At 49.9% G+C, this 19986-nt stretch overlaps 1 protein-coding gene and 1 long non-coding RNA gene across 6 annotated transcripts; one reads left to right on the top strand and one right to left on the bottom strand.

Annotated features, from left to right (window-relative positions):
- Nucleotides 1–285: 285 nt before the first annotated feature.
- P2rx5 (purinergic receptor P2X, ligand-gated ion channel, 5) lies at nucleotides 286–17584 on the bottom strand. 5 transcript variants are annotated; one of them, XM_006534566.4, is made up of 13 exons: nucleotides 17508–17584; nucleotides 7967–8117; nucleotides 7362–7433; nucleotides 6755–6830; nucleotides 6572–6668; nucleotides 6331–6411; nucleotides 5922–6060; nucleotides 5346–5479; nucleotides 5001–5094; nucleotides 4819–4884; nucleotides 2475–2557; nucleotides 1723–1890; nucleotides 286–1283 (listed from the first exon to the last, which is right to left on the bottom strand). In XM_006534566.4, exons 2-13 carry the CDS (start codon nucleotides 8015–8017, stop codon nucleotides 1139–1141), a joined length of 1206 nt encoding a protein of 401 aa, XP_006534629.1. In that variant the 5' UTR covers nucleotides 8018–8117; nucleotides 17508–17584; the 3' UTR covers nucleotides 286–1138. The 5 variants fall into 5 exon arrangements, with proteins under 5 accessions (XP_006534629.1, XP_006534628.1, NP_001363912.1 ...); XM_006534565.4 differs by lacking the exon at nucleotides 17508–17584 and adding an exon at nucleotides 17388–17461; NM_001376983.1 differs by lacking the exon at nucleotides 17508–17584 and adding an exon at nucleotides 12240–12585 and having other exon boundaries at nucleotides 290–1428.
- Nucleotides 12763–14775, top strand: Gm35001. Its single transcript, XR_388840.2, has 3 exons — nucleotides 12763–12861; nucleotides 13453–13512; nucleotides 14167–14775. It is a non-coding gene; the product is annotated as a predicted gene, 35001 (long non-coding RNA).
- Nucleotides 17585–19986: the final 2402 nt, after the last annotated feature.

Genomic DNA, 19986 nt, shown 5'->3' with positions numbered 1-19986 from the left:
TACATAGAGATCTCCTGTCTCAAACAAAAACAGGTGGGGATGGGAGAGGGACCCTCTTGGCCTCAGGGCAGCATGTGTAAGTCACCCAAGTTGACATTGACAACAGTGTGCTTGCAAGTCACTTTGGAACTTGAAGAAACTCATAAGAGAAGGATTAAGGAGAGAGGCCTGCAGCCCTGCACTTTTGTCAGGCTCTCTAGAGCATGGATGCTGGTCCATGGACCCCACTTTGGGTTCCATGAAATGAGATGCAGTGGGAGAAGGAACTGGGGCACAGGTCAGAAACAGCTTTTCAGTGAAAATTATCCTTTATCTCATTAGCACATCAAGGCTGGGCTTCTGAGAGCAGGAAGGAAGTCAGACAGGGACCCCCAGCACCAACCAAACAGCAAGTGCTGAACCACACAAACAAGTCCATGTCTCACCTGGGCAAGTAAGTCAGTTTCCAGAGCCACGCTAGGCTTCCCGTAGTGGCTGGCTTGCCTTCCTTCCCCAGTCTTACCTAGGAGCCCTGAGTGTTTGCTCTCCCCTTAAGCTTTTTTCCAGGTGCCTCCTTGGCCAGCTTTACTTGTTAACATCTGGGGGTGGAGCTAAGTGTCCCCTGGATGTCATCCAACAGCTTTTTCTGAGCAGCCGTCTTTCTCTGCGGGGACTTGTCAAAGACTTGGCTAGAGGCTGGAGGAAGGCCAGGCTGGCTGGGTTGACTATGATGTCTCTGGTGAGAGTTAACTTGTGTGCCCCCTACCCTAGGGCCAGGTCAGCATCGCCTTTAAGTCTCTCAGATAGGACTAAAATGCAGCATGCACCAATAAATGTGTACTGCCTGTATAAATAAACAAGTGTCCAGCTGGGCTCAGAGTCAGGAACAGAAACCCACCACTGAAACCCCAGGCCTGCCCCTTCCCTGAGGGCCTGCCCCAAGGCCTCCTTCCTGCATCCTGAGCCACTTTGGCCACCAGGAAGCCTTCCATGAAACAAATCTTGCAGCAGGATCCCACCCAAGCTGGGTGGAGTTGAAGGACCTGTTCTCAGAAGCCACATCCTGAGCCGGCACCACCGAGATGCCTCTCCCCAGTTCAGAGCCCTGGCCTGTCCTGGCCCAGACATCTTTGAATCTGTTCCCTGCCAAGAGCTCTGGCTACGTCTTCACTGTTTGCAAGATCTGTGATGGCTTCATGTTCACGAAGGCATTCTCCTGGAGGCCAGACCTTGAGGGAGGGATGCACACAGAGGCAGAGAGAAGGCAGTCAGGAACTCTGGCAGGCATGGCCTGTCGCTTTTCTCTGTCAGTGAGCAGGAAGACATAGCCGAGAAGAAAGAACACTGTCTTAGCTGCAGCTCAGATGCATGACGGTGTTCAGACTGAGGGCTGGGACTCACAGAGCCTCCCACAGCAATAGGGGGCTGTGCTAGACAAGCAAGGTGGACCTGTAGATAAGGAGCTCAGGTAGCCAGGCAGTGACAGCTCCGGGGATAGCTATGCTTAGAATCCCTCAGTCTGGCCTCGCTGCGACAGCCCTCAGCTTCCACCTTTCTCTCTTTACTCTGCTCCATCCCAGGCTATTTCTCAGCTGCTTCCCTGCCCTGACCCAGCTCCCAGCTGGAGGATGCCCAACCTTAGCAAGGAGGGAAAACAGGGCCGGGAGAAGGACCACCCTAGGCCTGGGAGACTCCCTCTGGAGCAAATCCCAAGTACACCCTCCGCAGAAGCCAGTCCCTCACCTGGCAGGCTCGAAGAGCACCTGGCAGTTGCTATTCTGCTTCCTGCCACTCTGGGCCAGTTCCAGGGCCTGCTCGTCCTGATGAACCCTCTCCAGTGGCTTGTCCTCTGGCAGCTCCTGCTCCATCTCGTTGGCCTCAACCTCAACATTATCTTCCTCCTTCTGACCCCTGCATAAGATATGGCCACAACCTCCTTGGGGCACTCGCCAAGAATTGTACCCTCAGTTGAGCCAGGCTCCTTCCTCCAGCAAAGCAGCCTATGGCCAGGTGGGGCTAGACCAGCTAAGTTCAGACTACATCTGGGGCAGTGCACACAAACCATACAGGTCCATCCTGCACCCATAGTCCATGTTGCTGGGGCTGAGGAAGCACATGCTACCTGACCCAACTCTTCATTCTAGTCCCAACTCCTCCAGAGTCCCTTCTCCAAGACCAACGCAAGAACCCCTTTCCCTTCCTGCAGACTCAGCACCTTCCCATGCTGTCCGATGTCCCCATGCTAAGTGCACATACATAGACACACACACACACTTCTTCCTTCATGTCTCCAGTAAGCTAGAGCCTATAAAGAAATCTGTCGTGTGACCTAAGGAGACTTCTTCTTCCCTGGGTCTTCTGAACCAAGTTCAGTCTTACGAAGCAGGTTCTCATAGCATGCCACATACACACCCAACCCAGGACTAGCCAGATGGGGCTCTAAGGCAGGGGCTGCGGGAGATCCTCTTGGGCCACAGAGTGGAAGGTTAACTTACCTCACCTTCTCAAACTTCTTGTCTCGGTAAAACTCGCTCTTTCTGATGAGGTAGATAAGTACCAGGTCACAGAAGAAAGCCCCCTGCAAAAGAGTTGGGAGCTATGACTCAGAATCCTAGCTTCATACTGCTTGGAGCCTGCCACAGCCCAGGAGCAGGGCACCACATGAAAGATGAAAAGACAGTCCAGAAAGGGGTGATGTCTGAGAGAACAGAGCCACCCCATGGCAGGTACCGCTTAGATTGGGGCAATGCTGTCTGATTCCATGGATCAAGTTCCCCTCTCTGCCCTGACCAGGTCTGATAATGTCAACATGCATTTGCTAAGAATCTACCATCAGCCAGATATGCACTGGTGTGCCAGAGGGATGTAGACTACAGAGACCTGGGGACTCCCTCTGCTGCCAGAGACAAGTGGATTATGATGTGGAGCCACTAGTCCTATAATGGAAACAGGATCGGGAGTGGGTGGAACATAGTAGCATTCACTCAGTCCTGGGAGCAGCACCCAGGCTGTCTTGAGAGCTGAATTGGAGGCCTGGGATTGCATTGCATAAGGAGAAGCAGGTTTGTTGTCACCAGAAAATGCCACAGGGGGCTGGTGAGATGGCTCAGGGGGTAAGAGCACTGACTGCTCTTCCGAAGGTCCTGAATTCAAATCCCAGCAACCACATGATGGCTCACAACCATCCATAGTGAGATCTGACACCCTCTTCTGGTGTGGCTGAAGACAGCTACAGTGTACGTACTTACATATAATAATAAATAAAATCAAAAAAAGAAAGAAAGGAAGCAAGCAAGCAAGCAAGCAAGCCACAGGGCCTGTGTGAGAAGAGCAAAGGATGCTTCCGGTGGGAGTGAGAACCAGCATGTATGTCTATGGAATGCTTTTAGGGATGCTGGTCCTAGTCCTTTACAGGGAGACATGACAGTGGCAACGTAATGGTTCACAGAGCCCTCTGGTACCCTGCCTGGAAGGAGTCTTAACCTCAACAATAGGGATGCTACAACCCTGGGAAGCCTGAGCTAACCCAATCAGGGCGGACTAATCACTGAGCACAGGCCTCAGAGCTGAGCATGTTGTGTGTTATGCCTGCCTGCTCCAGCAGAGGGCTACTCCACCTTTAGTGCAGAGATGAAGAACTGAAGGCAGAGGAGGCCCCAGTGGAGCATCTATGTTTTCCTCAACTTCTTGCTGCTACTCCTTCTCTCAGCCTTCACCACCACCTTCTGCTGCACCCATTACCTTCAGTCCACGGCCGTGTTCTCAGACCTCCAGACTCTCCCTACATTGTCAGAGAGCTACGCATGCACAACACAGCCAGCGATCCTAAAAATGACTGCCTTAGTCAGGAATGCTCCACTTGGGGACCACTCTGGTTTGGTTTGGTTTGGTTTGGTTTGGTTTGGTTTGGTTTGGTTTGGTTTGGTTTGGTTTGGTTTGGTTCGGTTCGGTTCGGTTCGGTTTGGTTTTCAAGACCAGGTTTCTCTGTGTATCCTTGGCTAGACTCACCTCAAACTAAGAGATTCCTCCTGCCCCTGCCTCCCAAGAACTAGGATTAAAGGTGTGCACCATCACTGCCCATTAGAGATCACTCTTAATGCAAAGTCGATCCTGGGTCCTGATAGAAAATCCTTCCATGGCTGCTTGGGCTGCCCGGGCAGAGGGAAGAGGTTCCAGGAAGCCATGGCATGGAATTTGCTGCGCTGGCATGAACAGCGCCTCCCACATTTAAGCTCCTCCCAGAAGCACCAGGGAAGTACCATTTGCAGGAAGCCCTTCCCTACGCTCCAGCCGTTTCCTACTATAGAAGCCACAATGGGTGGCTAACCACCCACCCCAAAAGATTACAAGACTGTCTCCCCTGCTTCTCATCCTTTGAACTACAAGTTCTTAGCTGGAGCCTCCTTTTTGAGCAACCCAGCTGTGAGGAGGGGCCGACTGACACTTAGTGGGTAGAAATCAGGGATTCTTAAGCACAGTGCACTGAACACCCCCAAAGCAAAGAAGTCCCTGGCCCCAACTGTCAACAGTGCCCAAACCGGCATAGCCTAATGGGTTTCCCATTACCAGAACCGGAGATGGAGATGTTTAGACACGGGATCCCAAAGATCCCAGCCCACAGCAGGACTAGAGGATAATCCACCTGTGTGCCACACCATTCAAGCTCACAGCCAGGGCTACAGGCAGTCAACGCCCTCTGGGGCTGCTGGCACGGTGTAAAAATCACCTTTGTCCCTGTGACCTCACAGGCCTCCTGGGTTCTGGGCTCTGCATGCTACTGCCAGGCAGTTAGTGACTTCCCTGTCCCTAGGGAGCCAGTAAGGCAGGGGAGATACTCACAGCACCCATGAGCGCCAGCCCGGAACCAATGTTGATGACTGTGGGGATGATGCTGAATTTTCCCGCCTGTGAGACAGAAACAGACGGACGAGTAAGGCAGGGTGGACCGCCGGATCCCCAGGGGCTCTCCAGCCTCCCTGACCCAGCAACCATCAGGCCCTGGAAAGAGAAGAGCCACATACCTTGCCATTAACTATCACATCAAAGCGGATGCCATATGCTTTCATCAGGTCACGGAACTCTACCCCATGAGGGTCACGGTAATACCTGGCAAACCTGGGAGACAGGGCACAGGGGACGCTCATCCGCCTGTACCTTTACAAAGCTTGGGGGGAGTCTCAGCAATACAGGATCTAGAGCTGCTCTAGGAGTATGCCCAGACCTGCTCACTGAGGCAAATACAAAGTCTGGGCTTTCCCAGCATGCTTAGTACCAACCCCTGGACCCTGAGAACGCTGGTGGACTTGACCCAGCAAAGGATACAGAAGAGAGTCGAGGTCACCAGGTAGCACAAAAAGAGTCATTACCTGAAGTTATACCCAGAGGAGATGGATTGTGTGTGTTTGTTGTCCAGACGGTTGAAATAATAGTGTGGGTTGCAGTGGGAGGCAGCTTTATCAAGGTCACAGTCCCATTCAATGTGGATTCCTATCACACCGCCCTTGATACATAAGACAGGATGAATGCTAGAGTTATCCATAGATGGACAGAAGTCACAGAGCAGCCCTTTAGGAGAGCCACACGAGTCAGCCAGAGGTCTGGCAGGACCACACTTTACACGCAGATCAGCAGGCGTCTATACGTTCCTTACGATTGTTTCTGGTGATGCCCTGGGATCAGAAAACAACCTAGCGGGCTCCGAGTCAGCCCCACTCACCCACCCCAACACCTACTGAGTGCCTGAGTCAGCCCCACTCACCCACCCCAACCCCTACTGAGTGCCTGACACAGCCAGACCATGTGTCACAACTAACTCTGAAAATAGCTCCTGAGGACAAGGGGACAATTCAGGATCACCCTGACCCTAGAGGCCCCTCCATCCTCCCCTTCTCAATGCAGCACCCAGGTCTCCAGGGAGGACTCCCTGGGCACACATCACCCACCTTCAGGGCTATGTCCTGGAAGTCAGCCCCTGCCCAGCGAACAATGGACCCCAGTCGGAAGATGGGGCAGTAGAGATTGGTGGAGCTGAAGTGACAGGTTTTCAGGAAATGTTTGTTGCCTGTTTCTAGCACATTGGCTCTGAAAGGAAGCCATGACACAAGGGTAGGACGCTTTGCTGCTGAGCCCAGGCCCTTTGCAGGAAGCAGTGGGTCCTTTGCCAGACATGGCCTCCCCCCACCCCCAGCCCCCCTCGTATCTTATTCCTCTCAAGAACAGAAACCACCCCCAAGAAGAAGAAAGGGCACCCCTGTTTATTCAGTCATGTATACACACCATGCAGGGCTTCAGCACAGCCACAGAGAGGGCCCTCGGCCCACCTCCCCCTCCAATAGCCGAGCCCCCACCTACTTGGAGAAGTTGAACTTGGGGAAGCGAATGAAGTTCTTTATGAAAATGGTGAAGCCTTCTGCGTCCTTCAGGAGGGGATCCCTGAAAACCAGGCCAGGGAAACCTGAGCAGGAGACCTGCCCCTGCCCTCTAGGACTCCCCTGAACCTACAGAGCAGGGGGGAGGCCTCTGACCCCAGGTGTAAGCACCCACTGTATAAGGAAGAGTGTGTGGGCAGCTCCTCTGGGACCACCCTACTCACGTTGGCATGGACTTTGTCTCCACTGGGCACCAAGCAAAGATCTCACAGGTGCCCCGGGTAGAGTTCCCCACCCGTAGACAGCGACCAGTTTTCAGTCCTGCAGAGGAGAGACAGGCAATGCTGTGTGCCTTCCTGTCCGTGCGCCTTTGCCCTGCTCCAGCCCTAGCTACTCCAGGCCCTCACCGTGTCCCGCTACAACAGACTCCCCAGCGTGACAGTCGGTGTCCTCTGAACACTCGCCATCCGGGATGCCTTCACGCTGCAAGGAAAGAGAGGGATCTGCTAATGAGGTTTCCACCAGCCCAGGACCAGGTGCATCAGAAACAGAAGAGGGCTCCCCCCTGGCTTGAGGCCGCATGCCCTTTGAAAACCTGTTTCTCAGACTGGCAAAGTGACTAGGTAGTTAACCTGGCATCTGTCATGAAAGCCTGACACCCTGAGTTTAATCCCTGAAAAAACATGGTGAAAGGAGAGCACCAACTCCTGAAAAGTTCTCTCTCTCCCTCTCCCCCTCCCCCTCCCTCTCCCTCTCTCTCTCTCTCCCTCCCTCCCTCTCTCCCTCTCTTGTTCTCCCTCTCCTCCTCTCTCTCACCCCCCTCTCTCTCACACACACACACACAAATATGTAAAACTTTAAAAAAAAAATAAGAAAACCCATTTATCTCCCAAAGCATGTGGTAGCTATAAGTATCTTGACACCCTTGGAGCTAACCAAGCCCCTGCTTCCGGGGGACTGTCACCACAGCCAAGGGCTTCCCAACCCTCCCACCACACATATGCCAAATCAAACCTCAGCACAGATGCCCTGCCGCTGGTTAGGAGTCACGATCAGGTTGGTGACCACGAAGAAAACGTTCTCCCCCTGAGGAGCCAGACAGAGTTTGAGAAATCTCCTCTTGGCCTCTCGGGGAAGATTCAGCCTGGTAGAAAGTGGACCTCTGCATGGGGCTGGGAACAATGGGGGCCACAAAACTGGGGGTCATTGTCCATCTGTCTGATGAGCTCATACTTTACAAGTGGATATCTTTTTTGGGTTACTTACAGCTTTACAAACCCCAAACACTCTCACCCCATAATTCTGTGCAGACTTCAGCCCTGATTCTACACCAGGGCAGCTATGAACAAGCTGAGGAGATATTCCCGGGGCTGCTAGGATATAAGGGAGGAGTTCTCTGTGCCAGGTCACCCTGAGCCCCATGTGGTCTCAACAGACACATAGACCACTGGGAACAAAAGAAGCCAGGCCTGGTGCAGAAAGGGAGACAGGGACACCAGGGTTTCCGTCTGCATCCTGAGCCAGGGAGACAACTGATGCAGTTCTCTGGGCACTTCCTATGTGACCCACCCAAGCCACACCTCACCAGCCCAGGTCCCAGGGACAGGTGGTGATCTGACCTGAGACGGAATGACAAAGTCTGCCACATCCCAGAGTCGTTCCCCAAGCATCGTGGTGTTGGTATAGGCCACCCCCTTGACTTTGGTGACCACAGCACTCTGCAGGGAAGTGTCAATGTCCTGATAACTCTTCTTTATCAGAAACACCCATCTGGAGAAACATGACCAACAGTGTCAGTCACAGGGCTGCCCAGGCCCAGGCTGGAGTGAGAACCATAGAATGTCCTAGACTGGTGGGAGCAAGAGCTCAGGGGTTCACCTGCCCCGCAAGCATGCGTTCTGCAGTCAGTGTGCTAAAGCTGGAAAGTAGACTGTTGAAGGCCATCCTGGGTACAGGGTGAGATGCTATCTTTTAAAGAAAATCTGGGGCTGAAGAGTTGGCTTAGTGGTTAAGACCACCTATTTGTCTTGCAGAGCATCCTTTTCCATTCCAGGCACCTACATGGTAGTTCACAGCCATCTGTAACTCCAGTCCCCGTTGTGACCTTAGGGACGGGAACCAGACACACAAATGGTGCACAAACCTACATGCAGGCAAAACATTCATACACATAAAATAATAAAACTAGTACATCTAAAAAAAGAAAGAAATGGCTGGGTGGTGAGGTAGTCTACCCCTTTAATCCCGGCACTTGGGATACAGAGGCAGGCGTGTCCCTGTGAGCTTGAGGCCAAATTGTTCTACATAGTGAGTTACAGGACAGCCAGAGCTACACAGTGAGATATTCTCCTCCCCCTCTCATGTGTGTGTGTGTGTGTGTGTATTTATATATATATATATATATGTATGTATATGTATATATATGACATCCAAGGGTAGAGGGGTTACCTAGCATGTATAAGGCCTTGGGTTTTGCACCAAAAACAAGAAAATGAATAAAAATAAATTAAATCTCGTATTCTTTTAGACTGAAAACATAGCAGGGCCAGCAATATGGCTCAGTTGATAAAGTTACCTCTAAGGTTGATGTTCTGAATTTAATCCCACACGAATGATAGAGAGAACAGACTCCCACATGTGCACTATGACACATACTTACCCATACACATATGTAATAAGTAAAGTAATAAAAAAAACCCACAGGACTGAAGAGATTGTTCAATGGTTAAGAACACTTAATGCTCTTGCAGAGGACCTGAGTTCAGTTCCCAGCCCCTGCATCAGGTAGCTCATATCCAACTGTAAGTAAAATCCCAGGGTGTCTGACACCCTCTAACCTCCATGAGCACCAGCACACAGTGCACATAAACTGATACAGCCTCATACACATAAATACAAAATAATGTGGTGCATATCTTTAATCCCGGCATTCAGGAGGCAGAGGCTAACTTGTAGTTAGCTATCAGTTGGAGCTCTGAGTTGAGGCCAACCTAGTCTCCTAAGCAAGTTCCAGGACAGCCAGAGCTACACAGAGAAACCCTGTCTCATAAAACAAAACAAAAAACAAACGCAGCAAAAACAGAACAGCAAAAAAGTTTGATTTCTCTTTTTTTTTTAAATGTATGTATGTATGTATGTATGTATGTATGTATGTATTTTATGTGTGTGAGCACTGATGCTGTCTGCAGACACACCAGAAGAGGGCATTAGACACCATTACAGATGGTTATGAGCCCCCATGTGGCTGCTGGAATTTGAACTCAGGACCTCTGGAAGAGCAGTCAGTGCTCTTAACCACTGAGCCATCTCTCCAGCCTATAATATCACACATTTCCAATAAGATACATATTATTAAATTGTGTGTGTGTGTGTGTGTGTGTGTGTGTGTGTGTGTGCTTATATGTGCTTGCGTGTGCTTGTGAGGTCAGGTACAGTTGGAAGTCAGAAGAGTCAGATCCTCTGGGGCTGCAATTACTGGAATTACAGAAGGTTGTAAGCCAATCAGCTGGGAACTGAACTCCTACAGGAACAGCAAGCATGCTGGAGAGAGAGAGCTCAGAGGTTAAGAGTAATGCCTGATCGTCCAGAGGTCTTAAGTTCAGTTCCCAGCAACCACATGGTGCTCTGATGCTCTTCTGCCGCGTAGGAATATATGCAGACAGGATATTGTGTACATAATAAGTATTTAAAAACAAAAAATGGGCTGAAAAGATGGCTCAATGGTTAAGAACACTGACCGCTCTTCCAAAAGTCCTGAGTTCAATTCCCAGCAACCACATGGTGGCTCACAAACATCTGCAATGTGATCTGACGCCCTCTTCTGGTGTATTTGAAGACAACTACAGTGTACTCATATATATTAAAATAAATAAATCTTTTTAAAAGATAAACAAAAACAATAGCAAACAAGCAAAGCCAGCAAGCACTCCTAACCATCCAGACTTCACAACTTCACTCTGGCCCCTAAAAAGATAAGACTTTGAAAATGAGGTGATCTGTGTCACAGGGAGGCTAGCACAGAGCAAAAGCTCCATGCACACAAATTACTAACTCGTAGTTAGCTATCATCCAGCTTAACCATTCTTGGTGAAGCTGGGGAAAGCAGTCAAAGGGGTCAAAGGAGGAAGAAGCCAGTGCCCTGTCATGCCATGAATGATGGCATGCTGGCTCTCGCAGGGAGTCACGAAGGTGTCAACCATTTCCTCATTTCTGGGGCAGAGATGGAGAGCCTGGATCCTAAACTGTCCCATTTACAAGGAACTCTGAAAACGGTGTGGGTTTTTTGTTTTGTTTTGTCGTTGGTGGTGGTGGTGATGGTGGTTTTCAAGACAGTCTCTCTGTGTAAGAACCTTGTCTGTTCTGGAACTTGGCTTTGTAAATCATGCTGTTGCTGAACTGTCAGAGAGATCCGCCCACCTCTGCCTTTTTTTTTTTGTTTTTGTTTTTTGTTTTTTGTTTGTTTGTTTGTTGTTTGGTTTTTCGAGACAGGGTTTCTCTGTATAGCCCTGGCTGTCATGGAACTCACTCTGTAGACCAGGCTGGCCTCAAACTCAGAAATCTGCCTGCCTCTGCCTCCCAAGTGCTGGGATTAAAGGCGTGTGCCACCACTGCCCGGCTTTCACCTCTGCCTCTTGAGTGCTGGGATTAAAAGTGTTTGCCACCACTCGTGGCTCGAAAGTTGTGGTTCTTGAGCACACCTTCCATTTTAGCAGAGAAATGCTGCTCTAGTGCAAAACAAGAAGCAAACATTCAGCATTCGTCTACTCATTTCATACAGATTGCCAAGTGAAATGACATCACAGTGTGACATCACCTCATGGCATCCCCAGACTTCAGGGAGTCAGAAATAGACATTGAGCAAACAACCAATCAAAATGACTTATGGAAGTGCCAGGGAGGGAGAGAGAGGGAGAAATCAAATCTGGATAAGGAAGGATGTTGAAGGAAAACTGGGTGGCCAAGGAACAGCAGTCCAAAGGCCCTGAGGTAGGATACTGCCAAGTGCCTTGGAGCTAAAATTCAGGAAACACTAAGAACACAGCCATTACCCACACTCTGTGCCATTATCACAGCACTCCAGAGGTAAAGGAAGGAGGATATCTGAGTTTGAGGTCAGCCTGCTCTACTGACCAGTTCCAGGATAACCAGGGCTGCACAGAGAAACCCTGCCTGGGAGAGGGGCAGGAGAAGCCATTAGAAAGCAGCAAGGCTAGGCCAGGACTGCCCCCCACCCCCACCCAGGAGCATAATTGCACATCATTTAATGAGGAAAGGAAAGTGAATCGCAGCTGTCCACCGTGGCTGCCTTCCTCTTTTCACCTGTGCCCTCTTTTCTTCCTAGGAGCAAGGGAGACCTCTGACCAAGCTGTTAAATCCCCATCAAACTGCCCGTGGGCTGGTAGGCTTATAGCCTGCTAGATGAGATGGCAATAAGGGAAAACAGTAGAGCATCTGGACGCTGGAATGGCTGCCCCCCTGATTCCCGTGAGCTAACCCTGAGTTCCAGAACATGCCAATCCCATGAGTTGGCCCAACCAAGAGTAAGCCAGTAATGCTCAATGCTTATAAATAACCTGCTGGGTGCCTGGGCCAGCTGTCAAGCTGGACACAGGGAGGCCTCTGGGGGGCAGCTGAAGCCCAGTGTCCTGGCATCCCTGCCTCCTGGTCATGGCTGTAACACTGGAAGCTCCAGTACTGGGAGAAGGAGCTCCTACAGACAGCTTCCAACCAAGGTATCCAGTTGCCGCCGCCCACGTTTAACAAGTCAGTGTCCCCTTTTTACTTTCCCATCCTTACATCCACGGGCTTTAAGGCTGACTCCCCCAAGGCCCCTGTGTCTACACCTTCCCTGCCCCATGTACCCTTGTTTCAAAAAAGTGCCCAAGAACTCACATGAGTAAGTACAACAGGATGGTGAGCTGCAGCACCCGGTAGAGCAGCCCCACCTTCTTGCTCTTGGCGACCACGAACTTTGCTGTCTTGTAGTCGAACAGAGACAACACGAACCCCTTCCAGGCCGCCTGGCCCATGCCTCCAGCTCACTTTGGCCACCGCCGCCGCCTCCCGCTGCCCGGCAGCCAACCGAGCACTCTGTGTGCGCTGCCGCAGTCCCGGGGCGCGCGGCTCCAAAGGGCATGAGCTGGAGAGCAGACGCGCAGACCCGGGCGCGAGCACAGCGCGGCCAGGAGGATCCTGCTGCCGCGGAGAGCCTGACTGCGGCGAGCGCCCAGCCTGGGATGAGGCCGCCTCCGCTGACACGGTGACACCACCGGGCTGTGCCTCCAGCCACTGGCTGTGTGCGGAGGCGAGGAAGAAGGGGAAGGTGCTTTCCAAGGCGTCTCGCCCGCCCCTACCTCCTCCCACGGGACTCGCTCGAAAGGAACCCCGTGGGGAAATAGAGGCAGAATCCGGAAGGGACCCACAGTGCAGGAAGTAAAGGAGGAGGGATAGACAGTAATGACTGTTTTCCCTGTTGTCCTGGCCTCGCTACTCATGCTGTCAGGCAGATGTATAGGTAGGTCCCTGGCTGCCTGTGTGTGCTGTAATCAAGGGGCTTTTCCACCGCTTCTATGGCTGCGGATTTAAACCCTACAAATTTCTAGGGTCAGGGATCAGAGGTCCTAGTCAGGTACTGCGGGGTAGGGAGAGCTAGGCTAGGGCACCAAGGCGTGGGATCCTAACATATGTCTAGAGTATGAATAGTTCCCAAAGAAAAGGAGCCCAATGCCATCGTCTGGGTCTGATCCAACATAGGAGGGAGAAGAGATACCTGGAGCTGCGCTTTGGAACTTGTTATGGGCTGCCGTAGGTTGTCTGTGGTGAGGAACTGTAGGATGAGAGAGGATGTAGGATCCCATTCCTGTGGTATGGGTCGGGTCGTCTATACGCAGTGAGAGGCTGTGTGGTGAGCAGTTACAGGGCTCTATATATGTATACTGATGGGCTATATGTGGTGAGGGGCTGTGTGGTGATCGGCTGTGTTTGTACTGAGGGGTTGGGTGTGGTGAGAGTCCATGTGCCAGGGACTGCGGGGTGAGGAGCCATGCACACTAACTTTCTGCATCACACCACCTCTGCTCCCGACCCTGGCCCTCTTGCCCAATAGGAAGTTCACTCTCTGAAACGACAGACTCCAGAAGTTGGAAGAAACGCTTAAGTCCTCCAGGTATAATCTTCTACAAAAAAATAGAAGTTTCAGGAAACAGGTCCCCAGTTTTGCAACACGAAGGAATGACTGTTTTGGTTTGTTTGGCTGTTTGTTTGGTTTGGTTTGTTTATTTTAAATAAAGGCAAATTCCTGGGCTTTGCCCTTGGATTTCCCATTCATTCTAGGAAAGGGCATAGAGTTCTGCATTCTGTTCCTAAAGTGTCATTTGGAAACAATGTGTTGTTATAACTTTTCAAACTCAACCTAACCAGTTCCTCAAAAAGGCTTATTTTCATACATCCTACCCCCACTCCAATCACCTCTGCCCAGCACTTTTTTTTTTTTAATATGGGGTTTCTCTGTGTAACCTTGGCTGTCCTGGAACTCGCTCTATAGAGCAGGCTGTCCTAGAACTCAGAAATCCGCCTGCTTTTACCTCCCAAGTGCTGGGATCAAAGGCGTGCTTCACTCTGCCAGGCTATCTGCAGAGCACTTTAAGTACCTGAGATGACTTCATTTAACTTGCATACTGTACCCCCAGACAAGACCAGAAGACCAAGAGGTTGGAAGCCTTGCTTTGGATAATCCTATGTCCTGGGCCCAGCAACATGCTTGCTACTTGCTAGTTCTGTGTATTTACCATTTAACTAAACAGGCTTGCTTTCTTTTAAGCATATTAGGACCTGCCATCAGGTCCCAGTCACAACCCTGGAAGCTGAAGGCGTCCTATTTTCTGCCAGCCTCCACCCCAGTCTTCCCCTCCTGTGGCTCTCTAATAGCTGAAGGGGAATGGAGCAATCTCACACCCTTGAAGATGCCCATCACCCGAAGTTCTGCTCCAGCATAAGGAGGTGAAGTGGGAAGGTGGATGTTTGCAGCTGGAGAGCTGGTAAGAACCTCCAGTTACGTCTAATCTCTGAGGAATACTCTGAGGAATACTTGCCCGTAAAGGATCTCATAGCCCCCACAGCACAGCTGCCTGAAACATCAAGATGGTGTCATAGAAACAGAGATATCACATCTGACGATCTTGCCCTGATAAAAGCTTCGTCTGGAGCAATGATAGTCACTGAAAATCGCCCTCGGAGAGAATAGTGCTTCTCTTCCTATTGCTGAGGAGCCAGCAAAGTACACAGCCCTTCTAGGGCAACCTCGGCGTCAAGTAGCGGCCTCGCTGTACCTGCACTCTTTGGTTAAAAAGACTGAAGATGGGCTGGAGAGATGGCTCAGTGGTTAAGAGCACTGACTGCTCTTCTGAAGGTCCTGAGTTCAAATCCCAGCAACCACATGGTGGCTCACAACCATCTGGATTGAGATCAGATGCCCTCTTCTGGTGTGTCTGAAGACAGCTACAGTGTACTTAATTATATAATAAAATAAAATCTTAAAAAAAAAAAGACTGAAGACCAACCAAACCTTTATGAGGAAATGACATTTCTCCTTCCTGTATTGGCTATGGCCTTTGGGACAGTGTGTGACTTCCTACTGCAACTCTAGTGCTGGGGGCGGGCAGAAAGAGACAGATCCTGGGGGTTCACTGGGCAGCCAAAGTAGCTGAAACAGCTCTAGGTTCATTGAGATGCACTGTCTCAAAACAATAGGTAGAGAGCTATAAAGGAAGATGCCCTCTAACCCACATGTGCCATCTACACAGACACATAAGTAAACCTGAAGATACATAGTGCATACACAGGCATGGAGAGAAAGAGAAGGGGGGACGGGGAGGAGGACAAAAGAGACCCAGAGGAAGGTCCCTGTGGTGAACCTCTCTACTCCCCCCAAATGGAGTTCCAGATTCCAACTAGAGCCTATTTGTTGAGAGACACCCTGGTGTGTACTAAGGCCCCAAGACACAGAGCAAAGAAAGCCCACTAGATTGGGACCAGCAGTAGAAGTACAGTGTCTCACTATGTAGTCCAAGCCAGCTTCAAACCTGTAATCCTCCTGCCTCAGTCTCCTTAGTATGGGATTTTAGGCATGCACCCACACCTGCTTCCACCTGCTGCTTCTATTCTTGCTCAAACCTTTACCAGGCACCTGTTGTAAGTGTCCTGACAGGAAGATACTCTAAAGAGATGCTTGTGCACTCCCTTAGACTATCAGATGACTGAAACTGGCTCCCAGGGCATCTTCCCAGGGGACTTGTGCTCGGAGAAAGGAAACATTGAAGCCTGGTGCCTGCTAAAGGTATCTTCCAGAAACAAAATTCACATAGCTCTGACAGCTTCTCAGGCTACTTTCAGGAGAGACAGCAAGATTGTTAGAGGTAGGACCACACATTCTTTAAACCTCTTGTTAGAGCCCTGGAGGAAGGCTAGGGGTTCCTGGATCTCTCAGCTTGATCCTCACTGAATACATCATCCTCTGATGTCACTATAACTTGTCTACTAGGCTTGTTGAGGACAGGTAGCCAAGGCTACTCTCTGACCCTGACAACTCAGTAATCTACTATATGCTACTGGAGGGGACAGAACGTGCCCCCCTCCACAAGCACTGGCTAGCTAAAAGCAGAATGCAATGCCTAAGGGAACTATGCAGACACCTGAGAGACCTTGAAGGGTAGGTAGAGAGGAAAGGGTTGCCTCTATCTTATAGCCATTGGCTGGCCATGACATCAATTTACTGTGTCTAAGAAAAGGGACTGCAAGATAGCTCAGGGTAAAGATGCCTACTGCCGAGTCTGGGGATTTCAGTCCGGTCCCTGGGCCCCACGGGGCAGAAGGAGCATCCCGATTCCTGACAGTCGTCTTCTGACATCCACACCTGTGCCACAGCACAGGTGTGACATACACCTGCATATAAATCAACCAATGATACAAACGTAATTGAAAAAGAAGAATAAAATACCAGGGTCTGTTTAAGAAGTCAGAGTTGGTATGCTCCCCTGAAGCTAGTGTTTCAAGTGTGTGCCTGAATCTGACATTACTGTGTGGATCCTATTTCTCCCTGTGGTTTAGTTAAAATAATTTTGGGGGAAATATATCTAAGTTGTACCCCAGAGTAACTGGACTCAGTCTTTACACCCTGAGGCCGATTCCCCGTGCCCACCAGCTCGGATTTAGTAGCCTCTGTACCCAAGGGAAGAGGAGCGCCCTGGTCGGCACATTGATATTAAAAGTCTAAGGACATTTCCAAAATTAATGCCTGCTACTCCCTCCTCCTCCTCCTCCTCCTCCTCCTCCTCCTCCTCCTCCTCCTCCTCCTCCTCCTTCTCCTCCTCCTCCTCCTCTTCTTCCTCTTCCTCAATGCTGGGACTCAAACCTAAAGCCTAGCAAATGCTACGCTCACACTGTCTGAAAGCCCCAACCCTAGCTCTCACCTGCTGTGAGGAACAATTCTCTTAGATTTTACCTAGTCCCATGTCAAGAGTCTTTGAGTCCCACAATGCCCTGGTAAAATGATCTTTGTCCCTACTGTTGTAATGAGAATTCCTGAGCAGTCAGTACTTGCAGAGCCCTGATAAATGCCTTCCTTACCTAGTGGAATCCTCACAAACCTCCGCATGATTAGAACCATCACTACCATGTCTCCCACTCAGAGGTTAGATGTACCCATGACCATACTGTTTGTAAGCCTGTGTCTGAACTAGGACCAGGTTTTCCCTCACCGTGGCCTAAAGATCTAGGGAGCCCGGCAGAAAGGTTCTCACAAAGGCCACATCACACTTCCCAAAGCAAGATCTGGATCATTGCCGGGGCTGTCGGTTCACATGTTTTGGCTGAAGGCTCTTTAATGTATAGCATGCGTGTCTGTCTTGTCACTATGGAGGGAGGCCATTGCTGGGGACAAGGTCCCATAGACACTGTCTTCCTCCCCAGAGTACTTCTAAATGTCACTCCTGGAGTCCTTTCCAGGGGCCAGAGGTGAAGCTAGTCTTCAAGTTCCCTCCTTACCTTCTCTTCACCTTTCATCCGTCCTCCCACAAAGTGCCCACCATGCCTCTTTACAATGAGCACGGTCTCTGGAAGTCACGGACAGGCTTAGCATCCAGAGCACCTCTCTGGTTCACAAACCTGCATCTGGTTGGATGAGCTCGGATATACACTGTGCAGCGATGGGGAGTTAGAACTCAGATTCGACAGGCCTCTGTTTTTCTATCATCTCCTTTCTCCTAAGACCTGGCACTTTTTAAAGTCTATTTTCCATGTGGTTTGGACTGGTTCCTGGTACCACCTCGCTCAGCTGTGCGTCCTGGGACAGTCTCCAATAGAAACCATCGTGACAGGGCTGGTGGGATGTCTCAGCAATTAGAGTGCTGGCTGCTCTTCCAAGGGTTTAATTATCAGTTCCCACCACTGTCTATAACTCCCATTCCAGGAAATCTGACACCTTCACATAGACATACATGCAGGCACAACACCAATGTACATAAAATAAAAATAAATTCTTTTGAAAAGGAAAGAAAGAAAAGAAACCATACTGACATCACACAGAGCCCTGCCCCACTCCAAGGAAATGCACTGGGGGCTGGGGGCTGATCTCCCTCACCTCTCTCTCTCTCTTTCTCTCTCTAGTACAAATTCTACCATCACAGAAGAGAAAATATTGTTGACCCACTCTGGATGGCAAGGCTAAGTATCTATAGACTAAAATGCAGAAGGTCTGAATGGAAAATCAGGAGGCTCCAGGTATTTAGGCACTTCTAATTTTTGCTACTAAAGCAAGCAACACATGAGATGATGCTTGCAGATAGCTTAAGCAAATACAGGGCACAGCTGGGGAATGCACTTAGTGTTGTGTCTTATGAATATTATGTCTGGTCATGTGAAGGAGCCAAGACCCTCTTTGGCTTGGCTTTTCACACGGAGATAATGTAGACAAGCCGGGGCATTCCTTTCTCGCCCTCACTTCCAAGTGTATTCACTTATCACAGTTTATGCAGTCCTTTCCAGAAGGCTCCCATGTGGGAAGAACCTTCTACATCCTGCCCCATCCAATACGCCACAGTAAGACCACAGCTTCTTATGCAGGCTCATAAGTATGGTGCCATGGAAGGCAAGAGAATAACCCCTCCATCCGGAAAACCTCCTGGGACTGGAGAGATGGCTCAGCACTTAAGAGTACTTGTTCTTACAAAGGACCCAGGTTTATTTCTAGCACACCAAATGGTGGCTCACATCCATCTATAACTCCAGTTCCAAAATATGCCATGCCCTCTTCTGACTTCTGCAAGCACTAGGCATACACGAAGCACACATACATTGATGCAGGCAAAATACTCATGCACATGAAACAAAACTTTTTTTTAAAGTGTCAGGAAAAGAAAGGAAGAAAGGAAGAAAGAAAAAAAAGAGAGAGAAAGAAAGAAAGAAAGAAAGAAAGAAAGAAAGAAAGAAAGGAGAGAAAGAGGGAGGGAAGGAGGGAGGGAGGAAGGGGGAGAGAGAGAGAAGGGAGAGAGGGAGGGAGAGAGAGAGAGAGAGAGAGAGAGAGAGAGAGAGAGAGAGAGAGAGAAAGAAAGAAAGAAAGAAAGAAAGAAAGAAAGAAAGAAAGAAAGAAAGAAAGAAAGAAAGAAAGGAAAGGGAGAGAAAGAAAGAGAGAGAGAGAGAGGCTCTCTTTCCTCCAGAAGTCCAGCAGAACAACACCAGCTGCAGGGGGTGACTGCAGGGGAGTAGCCAGTAACATCATCACTTCCACCAGTGGCTTGAAACGGTCACCTGATCATCTCCACAAATTCCAAAATCTCCTAACTTCAGCAGTAAGGGGAGTGAATTAAAATCTCCCACTGGCCTAAGAGATACAATCTCAAAAAAAAAAAAAACATTCTTCATAGACTGGAAGGAAACTGGAACCAAAGCACTACTCTCACATGACTCAGATCTTGAAGACAAGTTTAGATGCTGCTTCCATACGGTGAGCTTTAGTTCCCAGCCCCAAAGGAGGGAGGGAGCAGGAGGGAGGAGATTTAAAGATGGCCTTAGGTAAAGTTCTCTACAAATGATGCAGCCCCCCTTCAGTCCTGAGCATCCCGGAAGGCCCAGGGCTGAGTGTGGGAAAGGCATGGATGGAAGGGTTTGCCAAGGGCAGTCTGTTCTGTAGTTGTCCCTTTGCTCTGGGAAAACTAAGTGATGACCAATACAGTTTATAACAGGTATTTCATGGTAGAACTTTTCATTTTTACTTGTCCTTTTAAAAATTATTTTTTACATTCTCTCTCTCTCCCTCTCCCTCTCTCTCTCTCTCTCTCTCTCTCTCTGTGTGTGTGTGTGTGTGTGTGTGTGTGTGTGTGTGCACATGTTCCCTGGTGCACATGTAGAGGTTATAGAGGAATATATTGAATGTGTTCTCTTTTTCCACCATGTACATTCTAGGGATCCATCTCAGGTTGCAGAGGGCAAGAGGTGCACACATAAGCACTGGAGAAGCCAGGAAAGGTGAAACACGCAGGCTTCTCTCATCAAAGGAAGGATGATCTTCAAAGGAAGCTTACCAGTCCTCCTCATGAATGGTGGGAAAGAACCTAGGTTACAGCCTGGTGATCTTTGCTCTCTGTAT

This window comes from Mus musculus, chromosome 11 (genome assembly GCF_000001635.26).
Source record: "Mus musculus strain C57BL/6J chromosome 11, GRCm38.p6 C57BL/6J".
NCBI classification, from domain to species: Eukaryota; Metazoa; Chordata; class Mammalia; order Rodentia; family Muridae; genus Mus; species Mus musculus.
Note: the sequence above shows the minus strand (reverse complement) of the source record. Positions and strands in the feature narration are given on the sequence as shown.

What these genes read in the sequence shown, in the direction of transcription:
- P2rx5 (NM_001376982.1), bottom strand. Translation starts at nt 12,376, where the DNA reads ATGGGCCAGGCGGCCTGGAAGGGGTTCGTGTTGTCTCTGTTCGACTAC. An exon ending in ATCCTGTTGTACTTACTCAT is followed by an intron (nt 8,118 to 12,239) that starts GTGAGTTCTTGG and finishes ATGTTTCTCCAG; the next exon opens with ATGGGTGTTTCTGATAAAGA. An exon ending in GTCTGTTGTAGCGGGACACG is followed by an intron (nt 6,669 to 6,754) that starts GTGAGGGCCTGG and finishes TCTCCTCTGCAG; the next exon opens with GACTGAAAACTGGTCGCTGT.